This window comes from Bos grunniens, chromosome 9, assembly GCF_055505025.1.
Source record: "Bos grunniens cultivar Pamir isolate PY7600 chromosome 9, Bosgru_T2T1.0, whole genome shotgun sequence".
Taxonomy (NCBI): domain Eukaryota; kingdom Metazoa; phylum Chordata; class Mammalia; order Artiodactyla; family Bovidae; genus Bos; species Bos grunniens.
Genome location: NC_141173.1, coordinates 82,265,684 through 82,285,775, shown reverse-complemented (window position 1 = coordinate 82,285,775; position 20,092 = coordinate 82,265,684). Strand labels below are relative to the sequence as shown.

General features: G+C 39.8%; 1 protein-coding gene across 1 annotated transcript; it reads right to left on the bottom strand.

The window, feature by feature from the left end:
• Positions 1 to 2,038: 2,038 nt before the first annotated feature.
• On the bottom strand, positions 2,039 to 18,848 carry LTV1 (LTV1 ribosome biogenesis factor). The gene is made up of 11 exons (XM_086318151.1): positions 18,684 to 18,848; positions 17,566 to 17,697; positions 16,527 to 16,700; positions 10,696 to 10,783; positions 7,401 to 7,542; positions 6,788 to 7,043; positions 4,538 to 4,665; positions 3,512 to 3,651; positions 2,966 to 3,018; positions 2,577 to 2,777; positions 2,039 to 2,444 (listed from the first exon to the last, which is right to left on the bottom strand). Exons 1-11 carry the CDS (start codon positions 18,684 to 18,686, stop codon positions 2,334 to 2,336), a joined length of 1,428 nt encoding a protein of 475 aa, XP_086174277.1. The 5' UTR covers positions 18,687 to 18,848; the 3' UTR covers positions 2,039 to 2,333.
• Positions 18,849 to 20,092: the final 1,244 nt, after the last annotated feature.

The window sequence follows — 20,092 nt, the reverse complement described above, 5'->3', positions numbered from 1 at the left end:
GGATACATCACAGGTAGCATAAATTATAACAGCTCTCGATACTCTGACTTGTAAAATAAGTTCTAAAGTATCCAAAAAAGTGACTTTACCCCAATTACTAACAGTGTTTAAACAAAATAGGTCCTTAAGATACAGCAGGCATATTCTTAAGTAATTTTTGCCCACTATTTGGATGCCTGAGGCCCTCTTTTTGGCTAAGACTGAATCTAGGCCCTTTTAAGTTTAAGCAATTCTTTTCTGAAAGATCTGTCCAAATAGCCACTGGGGATAACTTTGTAAAGAAAAATACTCTGCCCTCAGTGTGCTCTAGTGAGAGACTGAAAAGATACATCTCAGATGCCAAAAGATGTTAGAGAACATAAAGAAAGAAAGGAACATAAAGAATGCAGAGAAAGGTCTGAGCTATTTTGAAAAACATGGTCAGGGAAAAGTTTATAGGGTAGGTGACAACTGAGCATCACCCTTAAGGAAGATTTATTTACAGTTAAGGGCACTTCAGAGGGAACAGCAAGTACCAAGATTCTCATTTCAAGTGATACTTATCGCAGTGACTTGACATCGCTGGTCATATTTTCTTGCACACACCCTGCCTCCTTGGACAATGCTGTCCTTGAAGGTAAAACTCCCTTATTACTTAGGACACCATACATTTAAACATAGAGCTGAAGTTTCCAACCATTGTTTATACATGACTCACATCATAAATATTCCAAAAAGTTATGAACTTATGTTAAGAACGTTTTTCCTGATTAAAATCAAGATCTTTATATTTGGAGGATAATCTGCTAAAATCACAATGTTTCTCACGAAGACTAGTGGCTTTTAGTCACATTCTCCTAACTGCAAAATATATAACATGTTGACTTAAACCATTTGAGTCAGGCGTGGTAAAATTAGAAGTAACATTCCACATCTTGTTAAGATTCTTGTGGTTTAAAAAACCTTCCAATGAGATAGCTACCAAAATATATGGTCATCTCTTTAGGATTTAGTACATTCCTAATACAAATACAAATATAAATCATCATCTGGCCTTTTGCTTCCACAGGTTGGTATTTAAATTCGTGCTCTCCAGTTTTCTACTTCTGTAACAACAAGCTCTTCAGCCAAACTTTTTGTATCAATGTCAGTAGAGCACCTAATGTTACTGTTTTCTACAACTCTTTTTAAATTCTACAGTAACTACTTAAGATTTAGAATACATAACATACAGAGAAAGATAACACCTATCAGCTTAGGAAAAGCCACAGTCAAATTATAGATGAAGGCACTTCCTAATAATTTAGATATCGAATATAGCTCACCTGCTAAGAATGGTTGTGCCCCAGCCATTCTGTACCCTGCTCAGACCAACAGTGTCCAGATTTCTTGTTTTTTTTTTTTTTCAGAACAGTCCAGATAACAAAGCATTAGTCACAGACACATGAACAAGGATCAGTAACAACTTGTCTGTTGCAACAAAGTCACAGCTTACCAAATAATTAACAATTGTGATGGTGTCATTGCTTGAGCCTTGAAAAAGTTAAAAAAATCTCACCAAAAGACAGGGAGTTTTTTCAACTATGTATTTTAATCAGTATGAATAGTTCCAAGCATTAAATAACACGGAAAAGACAAGCTCTCTAGTTTGAACTTAAGTAAATATTTCTGATTTTGAGCCAGGTACTCACTGAAGCCAAGGAAGTTTTCTTGATTATTTCTTCTGTTTCCTGTCTTCACTGTTCCTAAATTCCAAAAACAAGTCAGCCAGTAATTGAGTCCCAGTGACCCTGATATTGTTTTACCACCCTTTTGAAATAACCCTTTGAATACAGCAATGGGAAATTCAGCTTCCAACCAGTGGAACCTTCTCAGGGAAGCTCTTCTTGCCACTTTTGTTTCAAATTTGAATTTTTAACTGGGTTATTTCTCAACATACAGGAAATCAAACCACTTAAGTCCTGAAAAGGAGTGGAAAGCTTTCAAAGAAATATTTGAGAACATCTGCAAAAGGCAACTGGGACAACTGTACAAATAAATGAAGAATAAATCAATTCCATTTAAGTTATGAAAACATTTTTCCTTTAATTTATCCAAACATTTCATGTCCATTGTCATTTATTTAAGCAAATTTAAGCCCATAATATTAAATTCTAAAATATTACAATATTTACAAGACAGTTGGCAGAGAAAACTTGATGATATAAATACAAATACCATACTGTTTTTTAAAAAATACCTGCCAATAAAAATGGCAGACTGAATAGTTTTCTCTCTTTGAAGATCCTCGTTTATTTTTTAACGTAACGAGAAGTCCCTAATGGGGAAAGCACCTTATCTTAAATGTTCCACTATCATAGCTTTAGACCCTCAACATTCTTCTTCAAGTTCAGCAGCTCTTTTTCCTGCCTTCTTTTCTCCAGTTTGAAGGCTAATTTGTTAGCTTTCTTCTCCACTCTCCGTTCCTGTGCAAGAAAATGTTCATGTTATGAAAATCTTCACGCTGATGTAGACTAACTTTACAAAAGAAACTTCCCATGACCATACCTGCCCCGCCCCAGCTCCTTCTAGTTCTCACATCTGAGAGACTATTTTACCTTGCGCTCTTCTTTGATAGCTCGCTTTCGTGCTCTTTTGTCCTCTTTGCTTTCCCTTTTAGAACGTGGCTGGGTTGACGTCTTAGGGAGATCACTGTTATTAATCATCTGCATTCGTTCAACTTGCTTTGCTGTGAGTCCTTTCTTAGGTAAGACATTGAGAGGTATTCCTGTTTTAGAAGACAGTTGGATTTGTTTGGGCTGCAAGAAAGATAAAATGAAATTGGGTTATTTTCCACTCCTACTAAAAAACAGCTCACTAATGGCACATTTTGTTGCTTTTCATAATGGCACTGAAAGCCACAAAGAGGTAAAGCCCTGCGAAAATAATCTGTACGCTCCATTTCCTACACTGCACACTTCAAACAGCTCAGAACACGATGCCTTACCTTTGGTTGATATTTGATAAGCTGTGGATGGTTATATACATTTGAGTATGTACCTTAAAAAGAACACAAACACACAAAAATCATGTATTAACAAGTTCACTTTCAGTTCAGCAAAAACATCACCGAGTTCCTCCTATATTCTTTAGTATTTTCACAGTTCAAAATAACAATGGTGTCTGCTATATTTTTAAATACTTCGATTTACAACTAAGTAACTGAAATGAATAGTCACTGAAAGGACTGACGCTGAAGCTCCAAATCTTTGGCCACCTGATGTGAAGAGCTGATTCACTAGAAAAGACCCTGATGCTGGGAAACACTGAGGACAGGAGTTTGAGCAAACTGAGGGAGATAGTGAGGGTTCAGGGAAACCTGGTATGCTGCAGTTCCATGGGGTTACAAAGAGTCGGACACCACTTAGTGACTGAATAAAAACAAACTGAAATATTTTCCCAAAATATGTACTTTTCCAAAAAATCAATGTACTCAATACTTTAAAATTACTACCATACTTTCAGCAGTAAAACGGATACTTAAGATACTTACTACAAATAGATTCACAATCCCACTTTTCTTTGGCTTCTTCAAGCACTACAGTAACAGTCTCTTCCTCCTCAGACCCATCTAGCTCATTCACTGGCAGGTCCTGATCCTCGAAGGGTTCAAGAGTATTCAGTTTTACACAACTTTTGGTTGAGTTTTCCAAAATGAAGATAGAGGAGGGGGAAAAAATACCACTTATTATTACACTATATGTTACTGAAACTGCACTAAAGAGCTAAGGAAACAACAGCCTTTTTTCAAATTCACACACTCATTTGCCCCATCTGCTACTTACTGTCACAATTAGCTCTATCCAGCCTTGCATTTCCCCTGCCATTCTGCTGACAGGAAGGAAAAACCTATCTGTATCTTTACACAGTTTTAGCACATTAAACAAGATCGAAGTTTTCCTATATAACATTATCTTTTTTAAAGCCTTGAAAAGCATTAGCCCATCTGTCTCATGAAAGGATTTAAATAACTCAAAAAATGTAACCCTTGTCCTGCACTGGGATCTACCTATGATAGTCATCAGGCAACACAGACCTTTTGAGCAGATGTAAACACCTCATTAGTTTCTCTCAGAGAAATCACCTTGATGTGGATGATGATTTACCAAACGTTCGGCTACAAAGTTACGCTAATCAGGTTGAAGAGACAAACTCTGATCTACTTCTCAGAACACCTTTTCATGAAGATGAAGAGTATATATACTGAGAAGTCAGAATGAGTCTTCAGCCGAAGAGGCTAGAAGCACCATATCCTCCAAGTGCATGTGACCTTATACTTTAACCCTGTGATTCCATCACGACTCTCAGGTCAAAGCTACAGAAAGTGGCTCTCAGTGTTTCCACTTACTGTTATATTCAGCTTCGGGACTCTTAATAGTAAAATATGAGCAAAAGGTTAGGGAAAATGTATTATTTTCAAAATATGGATTCTGACTGAGTAGTTTTTGAGATTCTGCTGTGCAATTACAGACTATTTGAAAATGAAAACAAGCAAGAAGTCAAATAAAAGTCACCATACTTCTCTGCCTTCTCTTTATAGTAGTCATTCAAAACTTCCTCTAAGCGATTACTGTCTACTTGAATGGAACCTTCCAGTTCAGCATTATCCAGAGCTCCAATTTCATCATCATCATATTGCTCATAAAACTTGAATGTAAAGAGAAAACATAACATGAAAAGTGAATGTGAAGACTATAGCATTTAAATGTTAATTTTACATTTTACTCCTGTACAACATTTAAGTCCTACCATGAGATCACAACTACTAATAAAGTATTAGGAGAGATTTAGCACCATAATAATACGATGTGGAAGACATTCTACTCAGCATTCTAAAACTGACATCAAGACTGAAAATAGGCTTTCATTTAACATGAAAATGACCACTGATATTAGAGAAAACGCCTACACAATGGGAGAAAATATTTGCAAATGTTAAGATCGTTAAGAGGTTAATACACAATATACATAAACAGTTCATAAACTCAACATCAAAACAAACAAAAAAAAAGCCCAAATAATCTGATTAAAAATGGGAAGAAGACATAAACAGACATTATTCCAAAGAGGAAATGCAGATGGTCAACAGACCATAAAAGATGTTCAAAACTGCCAATTAGCAGGGAAATGCAAACCAAAACCACAATGTGGTATCACCTCATACCTGTATGAATGGCTATCAGAAACAATAAAAATAACAAATACTGGTGAGGATGTGGAGAAAAGGGAATCCTTGTACACTGTTGATAGGAATGCAAATAGGCGTAGCCAATGTAGAAAACACTATGGAAGCTTCTCAAAAAACTAAAACAGAATTACCATTATGTCCCAGCAATTCCACCTCAGGGTATATATTTGAAAGAAACAAAAACACTAACTTGGAAAGATGTGTGTATCCCAATGTTCACAGAAGCACTATTTATAATAGCTAAGGCATAGAAGGAACCTAATGAGTGAACTCCGGGAGTTGGTGATGGACAGGGAGGCCTGGCATGCTGCGATTCATGGGGTCGCAAAGAGTCGGACACGACTGAGCAACTGATCTGATCTGAAGCACCCATCAACAGATGAATAAAGATGCGGTATGTGTATACACATGTATAAACACACACACACAAGAATACTACTCAGACATAAAAAAGAATGAAATTTTGCCATTTGCATCAACATGGACGGACTTGAAGGGTATTATGCTAAGTGAAAGACAAATACTGTATGATATTGCTTATATACAGAACCTAAGAAAATGCAATCAACTAGTGAATACAAAAAAGACTCAATACGGAGTACAAACTAGTGGTTACCAGTGGAGAGGGAAAGGACAAGGGGAAAATAGGGGCAGATTAAGATGCATAAACTATTAGGTATAAAATAAGGACATACTGTACAACATGGGAGAATACAGCAAATATTTTACAACTATAAATATTTTATAATAAATATAAATGGAATATAATCTTTAAAATTGTGAATCACTATACTATACACCTGTTATTTATATAACATTGTACATCCATTTAATTTTTAAAATGAAAGGAGGTTATTCTGTTCAGCTTGAACAAATCCTAGGCAGAAATCTTTACCTCAGAATATTTCAGATACTCCCATAGTCACTGATTATGCAAGCTAATAGACTGTGTAAATAAACGGTGTTAATGCAAAAATTTCACTCTTTGTTTAGATGATGTTTACTGTATTATTCAAATGCTGTAAACACTGTCAGGCTTTGTGAAAGAATTAAGCAAGGGGTGATGTAACTCCTGAAAAGTGAGGTTATTAGTAACAGTTTGCCTAGTTCTTGGAGAAAAGAGGGAAATGAATACTCGCTGAAAAGGCAAAGTTAAAACCTTTATCTTAGGTATTTCTTGAAGGAATTTATTCATCATTTACTTAACAGTCTGAATTCCTGACATATGCCAGATACCATATTAGGTCTTGGGATATAACAGTAAGAAAAACACTCAAAAAAAAAAGAAAAGGGAAAATGGAATTTTGTTTATGCCCAGGCCAATGCTTGAAGATAGCATACTCTTAGAGATTAGGATCAGAGAGGTTCAAAATCAAATTATCAGATTCTACGAGGAATGTCAGGAGGTTTGATCAGTCACTTTCTGACTTAAACACATTCTTTCCAGAATGAAAACTGGGGCCATTTTATGATCTGTTATTAAAAGACACAGTCTGACACTGAAAATTCTAGCTTTGGGTTCCAATGTCATAATGTGTACTAGGAATTGGTGTTAAAAGGCTCCCCATTTGGAAACCTTACCTTTTCAAACCTCTCATCATGTAGGGTCAGCTGTTCATTCCTCCTCATGACTGAGGACGTCAAGGAATACTCAGTAAAGCGACTTTTTGTTTCCTCTTCCCAGAAGAAGTGATTTTCTATAGCCCCAAGAGGTTTTCCAGGGGCAGACATATCCTCATCTGATGAGCCTGCACGGTCATACCTATCATCATCACTACCTCCTTCCTTCTCATCATCCACATCTTCCCACTCACTGTCATCTTCAGCCTCAGATTTCCTAAAGTCAGAGCCATAAATTAACTGTCAAAACAACTTGAAAAACAACAGAACCAAATGACTTTACACAAGTAAAATTTGAGGGTATTTCAGGCAGGATCCTTGTTTAGGCAAGAACAGCTGTGCTGCTTGACCTGTATGATTTGCTTGGAAAAGTAATGAACTAGCAATCAAGCGACTTGGACTTTAGCCCCATCTATTGATGGCTTGTAGGGACCTCAAGTCTTACATTTTCTATCCTAAAATGAGAAGACTCAGACCAAATGCTCTCAAAGGTCTCTTCCAGCTGTAACTAATGGTTATAGACCTATGGAAGCAACAGTCAGGGCATTCCTGCTTCAAAACAAACCACACATACTGTATCTCCATTCCCTCTTCCTCTTCTGTTGGCTTATTGGCCTGAAGAATGAAATCATCTTCAAGTAAATTATCCGGATTATCAAAATCAAAATCATCATCAAGAGCTGCAACAATGTCAGGATCAAAATCTAACCGAGGTCCTAGAAGGAAAACAAAAATTGAGCAGTAATTCCCAAGAAAGCATGATTCATTCACTTAACTAATATAATTCGGCAGCTATTACATGCCTGACTCTATATACTGAGGATAAAACAGTGATTAAAATTTTTAAAAGTTCAGGAATAAAAACATAACTGCAAGAAAATTTAAAAAAGAAAAAGTCCCTCTGGTTCGAATACCCACTGGGTAAAACACAGATCTAAAATATTAAGCTGTGTCTATTTAGAAAAATTCAAAGCTTTTACCCGCAGGAAAAAATTGGGCTTTAAATTCACCTGTTAGAAGAAACAAATTATTAGGCTGGTACAAAAGTAATTGTGGTTTTGGACTGTGAATTTTAAATCATTATAACTAGGCTCAAACACATCTTTATTAATAGGAACCATTATAATCAACACATTTTTGCTAACGAGAAATAAGCTTATTTCTATACTGTAAAAATCCATGATTCAGGATTCAATGAACTCTTCAGTTCAGTTCAGTGGCTGAGTCGTGTCCGATTCTTTGCAACCCCATAAATCGAAGCATGCCAGGCCTCCCTGTCCATCACCAACTCCCGGAGTTCACTCAGACTCACATCCATCGAGTCAGTGATGCCATCCAGCCATCTCATCCTCTGTTGTCCCCTTCTCCTCCTGCCCCCAATCCCTCCCAGCAACAGAGTCTTTTCCAATAAGTCAACTCTTCACATGAGATGGCCAAAGTATTGGAGTTTCAGCTTTAGCATCATTCCCTCCAAAGAAATTCCAGGGCTGATGTCCTTCAGAATGGATTGGTTGGATCTCCTTGCAGTCCAAGGGACTCTCAAGAGTCTTCTCCAACACCACAGTTCAAAAGCATCAATTCTTTGGCGCTCAGCCTTCTTCACAGTCCAACTCTCACATCCATACATGACCACAGGAAAAACCATAGCCTTGACTAGACAGACCTTTGTTGCCAAAGTAATGTCTCTGAAAGCATTTTCTACATCCTATTGGTTGTGGAAGTATTTTCCCTGCAAAGTTGTTGAAACGCTTGAAGAAGTGGTAGTCAGTTGGCGAGAAGTCAAGCGAATGTGGCATATGAAGTACAACTTTGTAGCCCAATTCATTCAGCTTCTGAAGTGTTGATTGTGTGACGTGTGATCAAGTGTTGCTGTGGAGAACTAGGCCCATTCTGTGACCAATACTGGCTGCAGGCTTTGTAGTTTTTGGTGTATCTCATTGATTTGCTGAGCATACTTCTCAGCTGTAATGGTTTTGCTGAGATTCAGAAAGCTGCAATGGATCAGGCCAGCAGCAGACCACCAGTGATCATGACCTTTTTTTGGGTGCAAGTTTTACTTTGGGAAGTGCTTTGGAGCTTCTTCTCCATTCAACCACAGAGCTGATCATCCCCAGCTGCTGTATCAAATCCACTTTTTCACTGTATGTCACAATCTGATCAAGAAATGGTTCACTGCTGCATACAATAAAAGACACTTCAAAACGATTTTTTTGAGTTTCAGTCAGCTCACAAGGCACCCACTAATCAAGCTTTTTCACCTTTCCAATTTGCTTCAAATGTCGAATGACAGTAGAATGGTCAACACCGAGTTCTTGGCAACTTCTTGTGTAGCTGTAAGAGGATCAGCTTTGATGGCTGCTCTCAGTTGGCCACTATCAACTTCCTCTCATCAGCCACTATGCTCCCTCATCTTCAATGCTCTCATCTCCTTTGCAAAACTTCTTGAACTACTACTGCACTGTAAGTTGCTTAGCAGTTCCTGGGCCTAATGAGTTGCTGATGTTGTGAATTGTCTCCACTGCTTTACGACCATGACCCACTTTTGAACTCCAATAAAAAAAAAATCGCTCAAATTTGCTTTTTGTCAAACATCATTTCTACAGTCTAAAATAAACATGAAATGAACAGCAAGTAATAAGTCATTAGTATAAAAACACATAAAGCAGGAAATGCACATTAAAATGATGTATAACATAACCACTTTTGCTAAAGAATGGATTCCCATATCAAAGGGCAAAGTTCAATAATGCAAATCACAATTACTTTTGCACCAACCTAACAAATATCTGTAGCCTGTGAAACTCCTGTCTTTTCAGACTCTTTGTCTTTCCAGACTATGAGATTTTATCAAATCCCAACCTGTTTCTTTAGCTGTGTTCTTCTATATGTAAAAATATTAAGAGTCCTAGAAACACTTTCAAGTTCAAACCTATAAACTGACATGGCTTTCAACACCTTTCACAGAGTAGCCATTACTTGACCTCCAGCCTTGTTTTACATTAACCCTTACCCTTCATTCCAGGCCTACTACAGATAAAAGGTGTGCAGATTCCTATATTTATGCTTTTTCTTGGAATATCCTCTCTTCCCCACCCTATCCCATCTACCTACTTAAGTTCTAAGACATCAACCACGACATCTTTGGGGCTTCACAACAATTCATTCATTTGTACTATGATTGAAATTTCCCATTCTTTGTCTATCTTTCCCACCTGATGATAATTAAGAGGTCAGAGACAATGTTTTTTTCTGATTTAACCCAAGCTCGGTCATAGTGCAACTAAAAAATCTGCAGAATGGATTAAATGAATGAATGACACATGGCAAGTGTTGGTCAATAATTAAGGCAGTTTAGTAGGAAATATCAAACACCACATCTGTTGACTTCTGTTTGTTCATTTTAGTCCTGGTACTGCAAAAAAGAACCCAAACATGATTAATTTTTGGTGTATCTAGAATAGACGGTACGATGGACTTCTATGAAATACTTCTCTACACTCTTGGGAGAAATTCTGAAAGCACACAGATTAAGTATTCTCATGACTGCACCACACGAATGTAAGGCTACCTGAGTTACCACTGTTTCCTTTGTGAGAGGTTAGGTCAAGGCTAAAATTCCCCTACTAGATCACCAAAAATAATCTTCCCACTTTTCTCTCCAAATAGGAACTTTAAAGATTAAGAATTTGATGACAATAAAGAGACACTGATCACTGTTACCCTTCCTAATTTAATGATCTCTAATCTGAATTCAAACACACCTCAATTGTTCCAACACTTTATCAGGTACAGAAAAACTTTGTATCATTACTATATGTTGCTTTTTGTAAAATACAGCTCTGTCCACCTGAAGTTAAAATTATACATACCTGAAACAGGAGCTGCTTTATTTAACAATCCAACATCTTCCTCAAACTCTGATGCAAACACTGAGGAAGGCAACTTAATTCCACTGGTCTTGAAAAATAAATTATGCAATGGTTAGATTTATTTAGAAATACTTTTGAACTACTAAGAGTTGAAGTGCCCCCCGAATTCACGTCCATCCAGTTCAGAAAGTGACCTGGTTGGAAACAGGTTCCTCATAGATGTAATGAGTTGAGATGAGATGATACTGGATGATGGTGTGTCCTTATAAGGAGGCCACGCAAAGACAATAAGACACACAGGGAGAAAGGCATATGAAGATGGAGGAAGACTGGAGTGCTATGCCTACAGGCAACAGAAAACTAAGGATTGCTGGCAACTACCAGAAATTAGGAGACAGGCATAAAAAGATTCTTCCTGAGGCCCCGAAAAGGAACAACCTTCCAAAAACTTGCTTTCGGACTTCTTGTGACAGAATACATCCCCGTTGTTTTAAGCCACCCAGTGGTAATATGTGGTAATTTGTTACGGCAGTTCTACTAACACAACCATATTCTGTATTGTCTCACTTATACTCCAGTTACCAATTTTGAACATGTATATCCCCATCATGTCAAAAGCAACTTCTCTGTAATACTTCACAAAACTTAATCTAGTATATCACTTCACTTAATCCTATCGACTCCATGAGTTGTCAGCATGTTTTAGTCAAACACAAGCTAAGAAAGGTTAAATGGCATGACTGCCTGAGACTAAGTTAAGTGAGGTTTGGAGGATTCAATCCTGGTCTCACAACTCCACTCTTCAAATTTCAAAACAAAATTAGTCTTTTCCTACCTAAACCAGAGGTAACGTCCTCATCTCTGGTATTGGCACAACTTTTCTCTGAATTGGTTGCTTAAATCCTAGGAAGATCATAAATCACTGTTATCCACTCATTGTTTTGAACTTCTGCATACAGTTACTTCATATCTATTTTCTGGGCACCATCTTACTCATGGCTAACCAGGGCACAGATGACAGTTAGATGTTGCTTAATCTACATCTAGTCCAATCTTTTATTCAGTTCAGTCATGTCCGACTCTTCGAGACACCATGAACTGCAGCATGCCAGGCTTCCCTGTCCATCACCAACTCCCCGAGTTTATTCAAACTCATGTCCATTGCATCGGTGATGCCATCCAACCATCTCATCCTCTGTCATCCCCTTCTCCTACCTTTAATCTTTCCCAGCATCAGGGTCTTTTCAAATGAGTCAGTTCTTCACATCAGGTGGCCAAAGTATTGGAATTTCAGCTTCAGCATCAGTCCTTCCAATGAACATTGAGGACTGATTTCCTTTAGTATGGACTGGTTGGATCTCCTTGCAGTCCAAGGGACTCTCAAGAATCTTCTCCAACACCACAGTTCAAAAACATCAATTCTTTGGCACTCAGCTTTCTTTATAGCCCAACTCTCACATCAATACGTGACTACTGGAAAAGCCATAGCTTTGACTAGTCAGATCTTTGTTGGCAAAGCAATGTCTCTGCTTTTTAATATGCTGTCTAGATTGGTCATAACTTTCCTTCCAAGGAATAAGCGTCTTTTAATTTCATGGCTGCAATCACCATCTGCAGTGATTTTGGAGCCCCCCAAAATAAAGTCTGTCACTATTTCCACTGTCTCCCCATCTATCTGCCATGAAGTGATGGGACCAGATGCCATGATCTTCATTTTCTGAATGCTGAATTTTAAGCCAACTTTTTCACTCTTCTCTTTCACTTTCACCAACAGGTCTTTAGTTCTTCGTTTTCTGCCATAAGGGTGGTGTTATCTGCATATCTGAGGTTATTGATATTTCTTCCAGCAATCCTGATTCCAGCTTGTGCTTCTTCCAGCCCAGCATTTCTCATGATGTACTCTGCATATACGTTAAAGGAGCAGGGTGACAATATACAGCCTTGACGGACTCCTTTTCCTATCTGGAACCAGTCTGTTGTTCCATGTCCAGTTCCAACTGTTGCTTCCTGACCTGCATACAGATTTCTCAAGAGGCAGGTCAGGTGGTCTGGTATTCCCATCTCTTTCAGAATTTTCCAGTTTGTTGTAATCCACATAGTCAAAGGCTATTACTGCCAGATTAAAACTCCTTGTCTACTCTATGTGTCCAGATTCCTTACTGTTACTCAGTAATGGAACCTCCACATAAAATCAAGTCCAGTTCCTTACATCATGGACTAATTCAAAGTAATTTATGGAGCACAAATGTGCTAGACACAATGACCCACAATACTACCTCATGTCCCTTCTTTCTGACTGGAATGATCCTACTCTCTTCAACAGACTCCACCCTTTTTAGTGGCCAGCTCAGTTTCTTCATTCTCCATGAAGCTCTTCTTGATTACTGTTCTGGAACATTCCTGTGTCAACTCTCTCATTCTGCACACCGTACAATCTACTTCAACATGGGCTGGCAGATATTTTCTGACTGGTCCCTAAGCTTTAGTTTCATCTTTTCAACTACACAGTTGATAATGTAAGAGTCCCCACAATGTGTTCTCTGCCCATGGACCTCAAAACTGTCCCATCCTCGGTCAAGGAGCAGGCAGGAAGCCAAGATGCACACACTCACTGGCTCACAGACACAGCCTGCTGAAAGCCACTGAAGAGCACGAGTGCCTACGTAGCAAGCTGTCAGGGCTTCTAAAGAGTTTTTCAGGCGCATAAACATGGGCAAAGATCTGGCTTTCTGCTGTAGAATCCTATTTCTTAAAAAATGTACTCAGATATAGTTCACATATTACAGTTCAGCCATTTAAAGTGCATAATTTAATCACTTTGGTACATATTACAATAACTTTTTAAAAACTGTGGTAAAATATGTACTTTTAAGACACTTTGTGATTATCTATCCTTGGACTCTGGGGTTAAAAAGAGGAGGATAACCTTGTGCTTAATGAATTACCTTTGGAGAAAAGAATCATATATATAGAGTTTAGACAGTAATTACATTTTGGATAAAGGCCTGTGACTTTTTTACTGGTTGCAACGATTCTGAATTGCTCTCTGCTGTGACAACACCTACTTTGCTTCATGAAAAAATCAGGGACTGACCACACATTACTAATTTCTTCACCGCCTTTCTGTACTGCTTTACTTTCTGTTTTTAGGGCATAGTCAGTACTCCTGGTTTACTCACTTTGGTTGTTTGTTACACATTACAGTAAGAAACACATAGGACCCATCCATATTTTTGCATCATGCTACTGAAAACCAATGGCACTTGTTTTTCCAACATAATCCACATAGCCTTATAAATATCACTGAAGTGCCCTTCAATAGTCCTATTCTGTTAGAAGAGTTAATTAGATAGTGGTTACTTTTATCCAAAATTAATTAAACAATCTTTTACTGGCCAATACAATTTAGCCGGAAGAATGTTAGGAGTTCACAAAAATACACAGAACTGTACAAAAAAGACCTTCATGACCCAGATAATCACGATGGTGTGATCATTCACCTAGAGCCAGATATCCTGGAATGTGAAGTCAAGTGGGCCTTAGAAAGCATTATTACGAACAAAGCTAGTGGAGGTGATGGAATTCCAGTTGCTATTTCAAATCCTGAAAGATGCTGTGAAAGTGCTGCACTCTCACTTTATGCCAGCAAATATGCCAGCAAATTTGGAAAACTCAGCAGTGGCCACAAGACTGGAAAATGTCAGTTTGCCTTCCAATCCCAAAGAAAGGCAATGCCAAAAAACGCTCACACTACCGCATAATTGTACTCATCTCACACGCTAGTAAAGTAATGCTCAAAATTCTCCAAGCCAGGCTTTAGCAGTACATGAACGGTGAACTTCCAGATGTTCAAGCTGGTTTTAGAAAAGGCAGAAGAACCAGATATCAAATTGCAAACATCTGCTGGATCATCGAAAAAGAAAGAGAGTTCCAGAAAAACATCTATTTCTGCTTTATTGACTATGCCAAAGCCTTTGACTGTGTGGATCACAAGAAACTGTGGAAAATTCTGAATGAGATGGGAATACCAGACCACCTGACCGGCCTCTTTAGAAATTTGTACGCAGGTCAGGAAGCAACAGTTAGAACTGGACATGGAACAACAGACTGGTTCCAAATAGGAAAAGGAGTCCGTCAAGGCTGTATATTGTCACCCTGCTCCTTTAATGTATATGCAGAGTACATCATGAGAAACGCTGGGCTGGAAGAAGCACAAGCTGGAATCAAGATTGCTGGAAGAAATATCAATAACCTTAGATATGCAGATAACACCACCCTTATGGCAGAAAGTGAAGAGGAACTAAAAAGCCTCTTGATGAAAGTGAAAGAGGAGAGTGAAAAAGTTGGCTTAAAGCTCAACATTCAGAAAACGAAGATCATGGCATCTGGTCCCATCACTTCATGGCAGACAGATGGGGAAACAGTGGAAACAGTGTGAGACTTTATTTTCTCCAAAATCACTGCAGATGGTGACTGCAGCCATGAAATTAAAAGATGCTTATTCCTTAGAAGGAAAGTTATGACCAGCTTAGATAGCATATTCAAAAGCAGAGACATTACTTTGCAGGCAAAGGTCCGTCTAGTCAAGGCTATGGTTTTTCCAGTAGTCATGTATGGATGTGAGAATTGGACTGTGAAGAAGGCTGAGTGCCAAAGAATTGATGCTTTTGAACTGTGGTGTTGGAGAAGACTCTTGAGAGTCCCTTGGACTGCAAGGAGATCCAACCAGTCCATTCTGAAGGAGATCAGCCCTGGGATTTTTTTGGAGGGAATGATGCTAAAGCTGAAACTCCAGTACTTTGGCCACCTCATGCGAAGAGTTGACTCACTGGAAAAGACTGTGATGCTGGGAGGGATTGGGGGCAGGAGGAGAAGGGGACGACAGAGGATGAGATGGCTGGATGGCATCACTGACTCGATGGACGTGAGTCTGAGTGAACTCCGGGAGTTGGTGATGGACAGGGAGGCCTGGCATGATGCGATTCATGGGGTTGCAAAGGGTCAGACAAGACTGAGCGACTGAACTGAACTAAGCAAGAAGTATGGACTGGAGGAGCTTATGATCACATCTTCCCCAAGGAAAAAGTCTAGACTATGACAGGACTGGAGAAGAGAAGCAGCGGAAATTGATGCTTTTTGTATCTCTACTTTCTGTCTATAAACCCAATATATTCATCTTTTTTTTTTTAAGTGCCAAAAGTGATATAAAGGTTTAACAAGAAAATTTACTATACACTAGTACTAAATTAAAAAGACGGACTTTCCTGGTAGTATAGTGGGTGAGAATCTGCCTGCCAATGCAGAGGACATGGGTTTGATTCCAGGTCTGGAAGATCCCACCTGCTGTGGGATCAGCTAAGCCTGTGCTTAGAGCCCATGAGCAGCAACTACTGAGCGCAGATTCAGCTCTCTAGCTGACACCATTTCTTTTTTTTTTTTTTTTTTTTAAGCATATTCTTTTTTTTTTTTTCTTTTTTTTTTCTAATTTTATTTTATTTTTAAACTTTACATAATTGTATTAGTTTTGCCAAATATCAAAATGAATCCGCCACAGGTATACATGTGTTCCCCATCCCGAACCCTCCTCCCTCCTCCCTCCCCATACCATCCGTCTGGGCCGTCCCAGTGCACCAGCCCCAAGCATCCAGCATCGTGCATCGAACCTGGACTGCCAACTCGTTTCCTACATGATATTTTACATGTTTCAATGCCATTCTCCCAAATCTTCCCACCATTTCTTGCCTCAAACAGTTACCTTGATTTAAAAGTGGTGGTTTACTCACTCACGGACCCTCACACACACTCACACTTGAATTGCTAAAGAGTCTTACTGAAGTTACTAAAGGCTCTTCTCTCCCATCTCCCCTGTAAGGTGCGCCGAAGGGACTTGTGGGAATGAGCTCCGAGGGCCCAGACGGTTCCTTCAGGTGCTGCAGGTAGTCGTAGTCGTCGTCAAAGAACACTCCATACTTCCTCTGCTCTGCTCGCCTTTCTTCATCTTTTATCTAGGATAATAAACAAAATGGACATAGTAACTACTCCAAGGATAAAACCCAGGAACCTTCCAATGAGCACAGCTTTCAGAACATGGGGCAGATGACCCATGAACACTCTGGCTAATAGGAATGAGACAAAGACTTCTTGACAAACTCAGGAAACACAGGATGCCACATAAAATTAAAATGGAATGAAAACTGTTTCTCCTTCCATTAGATACTTCTGTGCAACAATTCAAGCCAAGAAACACACACACACTATTTTACCATGTCATGTGGAGAATTAAAAGACTAGGGCGCACTGGAAGGTAAGTACAATTTCCTGAATGTATACGCAAAGAAACTTCTCAAGGCATAACACCAATTGGCTTTACAACAAAGCTAAATATGCCTGGGTCCCCCAATACTTCCTTCCACATTACCCACACTTAACAAGTATACTCTGACTGATAATTACCAAATCAACCTTTTAAAAGCTCCCTTGCATTTTCTAAAGCTAACTCATGAGTTTTACATTTCATGAGATGACCAGGAGGCAAAAATACAGTTTGTGGTTATGAAATGCCAATATCTCATGGAAAGCAAAGACTGAGCATATGGTTGTGCCCTAAATAACCCAATAAAGCATTGTTGCTGATGGATTAGTGAATATTTTCCATTACTCTACAAGACTGCTCACTTAAACATCTCCAATAAAAATATTCTCTCAATCAAAATAAACATGCATGATGTTAAAATGAACATATTTACTGAGAATTAAATCACATATTTTGTTTCCCAGAAGATCAGTTATCTGAGAACAGCAGCTGACTAATATAATTAAAAACGATCAACAATCCACCTACAAACTTACTGGCTATAGAACAGGACCTACCTTCTGTGTAGGCAACAGAACCCTCTGGGGTGCAGTCTCGTCTGCTGCTAAAGGATCTCTTTGGCTCCGGTGGACCAGGTGAAAAGACACAGCTTTCTTCTTCTCTATAAAGGGCTTTTTCTTCCTGTGAGGCTTCAAAGAAACAGAATCACAGTAATAAATCAGAACAACAGCAAAAATTAGTTTATATCCCACACAGGCATCTTCAATAAGTTATGGAAAGGATCAACAGATTGTCAAAACCTGCACTTTCAGGGCAGGCAACATCAACTATGTTAAAAAAAAAAAAAAAAGGCAAAACAAAACAAACTACCTTCCTTCAACAAACCTTTTTTGGGAGGTACTCCGTGCCAAACCTAGTTATACGTGCTGGGAATATAGCAATGGGAAAGTTAAAGTTCCTGTTCTCCACAAGCAAATCACCGAGAACCGGGTTTCAGGTGAAGGCAAGCAAAAGGAAACACAGGGATGGGTAACGACTCAACAGTTACTTTCAAGTGGGGGCTCAGAGAAGGTCCCTCTGAGTCTGAACCAGAATGGTTCACACCACCACAGGAAAATCTGAGGAAGAGTTACAAGCAGGAGAAACACTTCCTGTACCAACTATTAATACCATGACACAACAGCTGAAATTGAAATACAAGATTCACCATCGTTCTACCTTCTCGTTTCACTGCACAACCTCGAGTTTCTAAACTGAAAGATCATTCCAGTTGAGTAGGCCCAATCTTAGAAGCTCCTCTTCCCCAGAGTAGACAGATGAGCAGACACCTGCCACTGCAACGTCTGGAGAGACGAGCAAACCCCTCTCCGCCTGACGTCACGGAGCACTGGGTGTCGCATCTGTGTGCCTTGTTATAGGTTTTTAGGCCTCTAGGAGGGTAAAGGTTAGGCCATCCTCTTCTGTCTACTCCACAGGCACGCTAGGCCGCAGAAGCCCCACTCTAAACCGCAAACTATGCCCGCGGTGGTGAGGGTGACCCAAACTGGGACAATGGGCCAAAAGCCGCCTGCCTTCACCTTCGGACGTGCCATCCCAGTTCCAGGATGCAGAAGCCGTTGGCTTAGGGGACCCAGCCTGGCCTCTGCCAAACCAGGGCGCCCCAACTCCTACTTACCATGCTTGCAGCCGCGCGGCACTCACGCCAAACAGGGACGACAGCACTCTCCTAGTCGGACGGAAGGTGACAGGGGATCTCCCGAACGCCTCTGGGAATCAGCTCACCTCCCAGTCTTTGCTCCACTCCACACGTGCGGCTCCAGGAACCGGCTGGAAATCACTCAGCAGGCCATGGAAACGGACCAATCGCCGAAAGGCTGAAGGATCACGGCCGGAAATTACGAAAAGCTCACGCCGGCTCAAGGATCGCGAGAAACTATTGGTGGGTGGGGCTGTTTCCACTCCCGGGAGGGCGGGTCTTTTCTGTCCGTAATTAAATCATCTGGGGAAGGGAGTCGTGGGCGCTTGTGCGAGATGAGGCGCGAAAAGGGGTCGCTGTTTATGGGCGAACTTGCTTTTATATCGCCCTCTGCTCAGAACAGAAGCCACGGATCTAGCATCCCCATTGACAGTTGTATTTCCTGCCTATTCCTCGCCGTAAACAAGACAAACAGAACACACAAATAAACTGCACAAAAGAAAGGTGGCCACTCTCCTGGGTCCTCGACGTTTCAAGTTCCCTTTTTGGGTGGGACGCAGAGCTGGTTGCCTTAGCAACGGAGGATCCTCAGTTCAGTCTCTCAGTCGTGTCCTACTCTTTGCGACCCCATGGACTGCAGCACGCCAGGCTTCCCTGTCCATCACCAACTCCCAGAGCTCACTCAAACTCATGTCGATTGAGTCTGTGATGCCATCCAACCATCTCATCCTCTGTCGTCCCCTTCTCCCACCTTCAGTCTTTCCCAACATCAGGGTCTTTTCAAATGAGTCAGTTCTTCACATCAGGTGGCCAAAGTATTGAAGTTTCAACTTCAGCATCAGTCCTTCCAATGAATATTCAGGACTGATTTCCTTTAGGATGGACTGGTTGGATCTCCTTGCAGTCCAAGGGACACTCAAGAGTCTTCTCCAATACCACAGTTCAAAGCATCAGTTGTTCGGTGCTCAGCTTTCTTTATGGTCCAACTCGCACATCCATACATGACTACTGGAAAAACCAAAGCTTTGACTAGACAGACCTTTGTCTGCAAAGTAATGTCTCTGCTTTTTAATATGCTGTCTAGGTTGGTCATAACTTTTCCTCCAAGGAGTAAGCATCTTTTAATTTCATGGCTGCAGTCACCATCTGCAGTGATTTTGGAGCCCCCAAAAATAAAGTGTCTCACTGTTTCCCTTGTTTCCCCATCTATTTGCCATGAAGTGATGGGAGAAGATGCCATGATTTTAGTTTTCTGAATGTTGAGCTTTAAGCCAACTTTTCACTCTGCTCTTTCACTTTCATCAAGAGGCTTTTTAGTTCCTCTTCACTTTCTACCATAAGGGTGGTGTCATCTGCATATCTGAGGTTATTGATATTTTCTCCCGGCA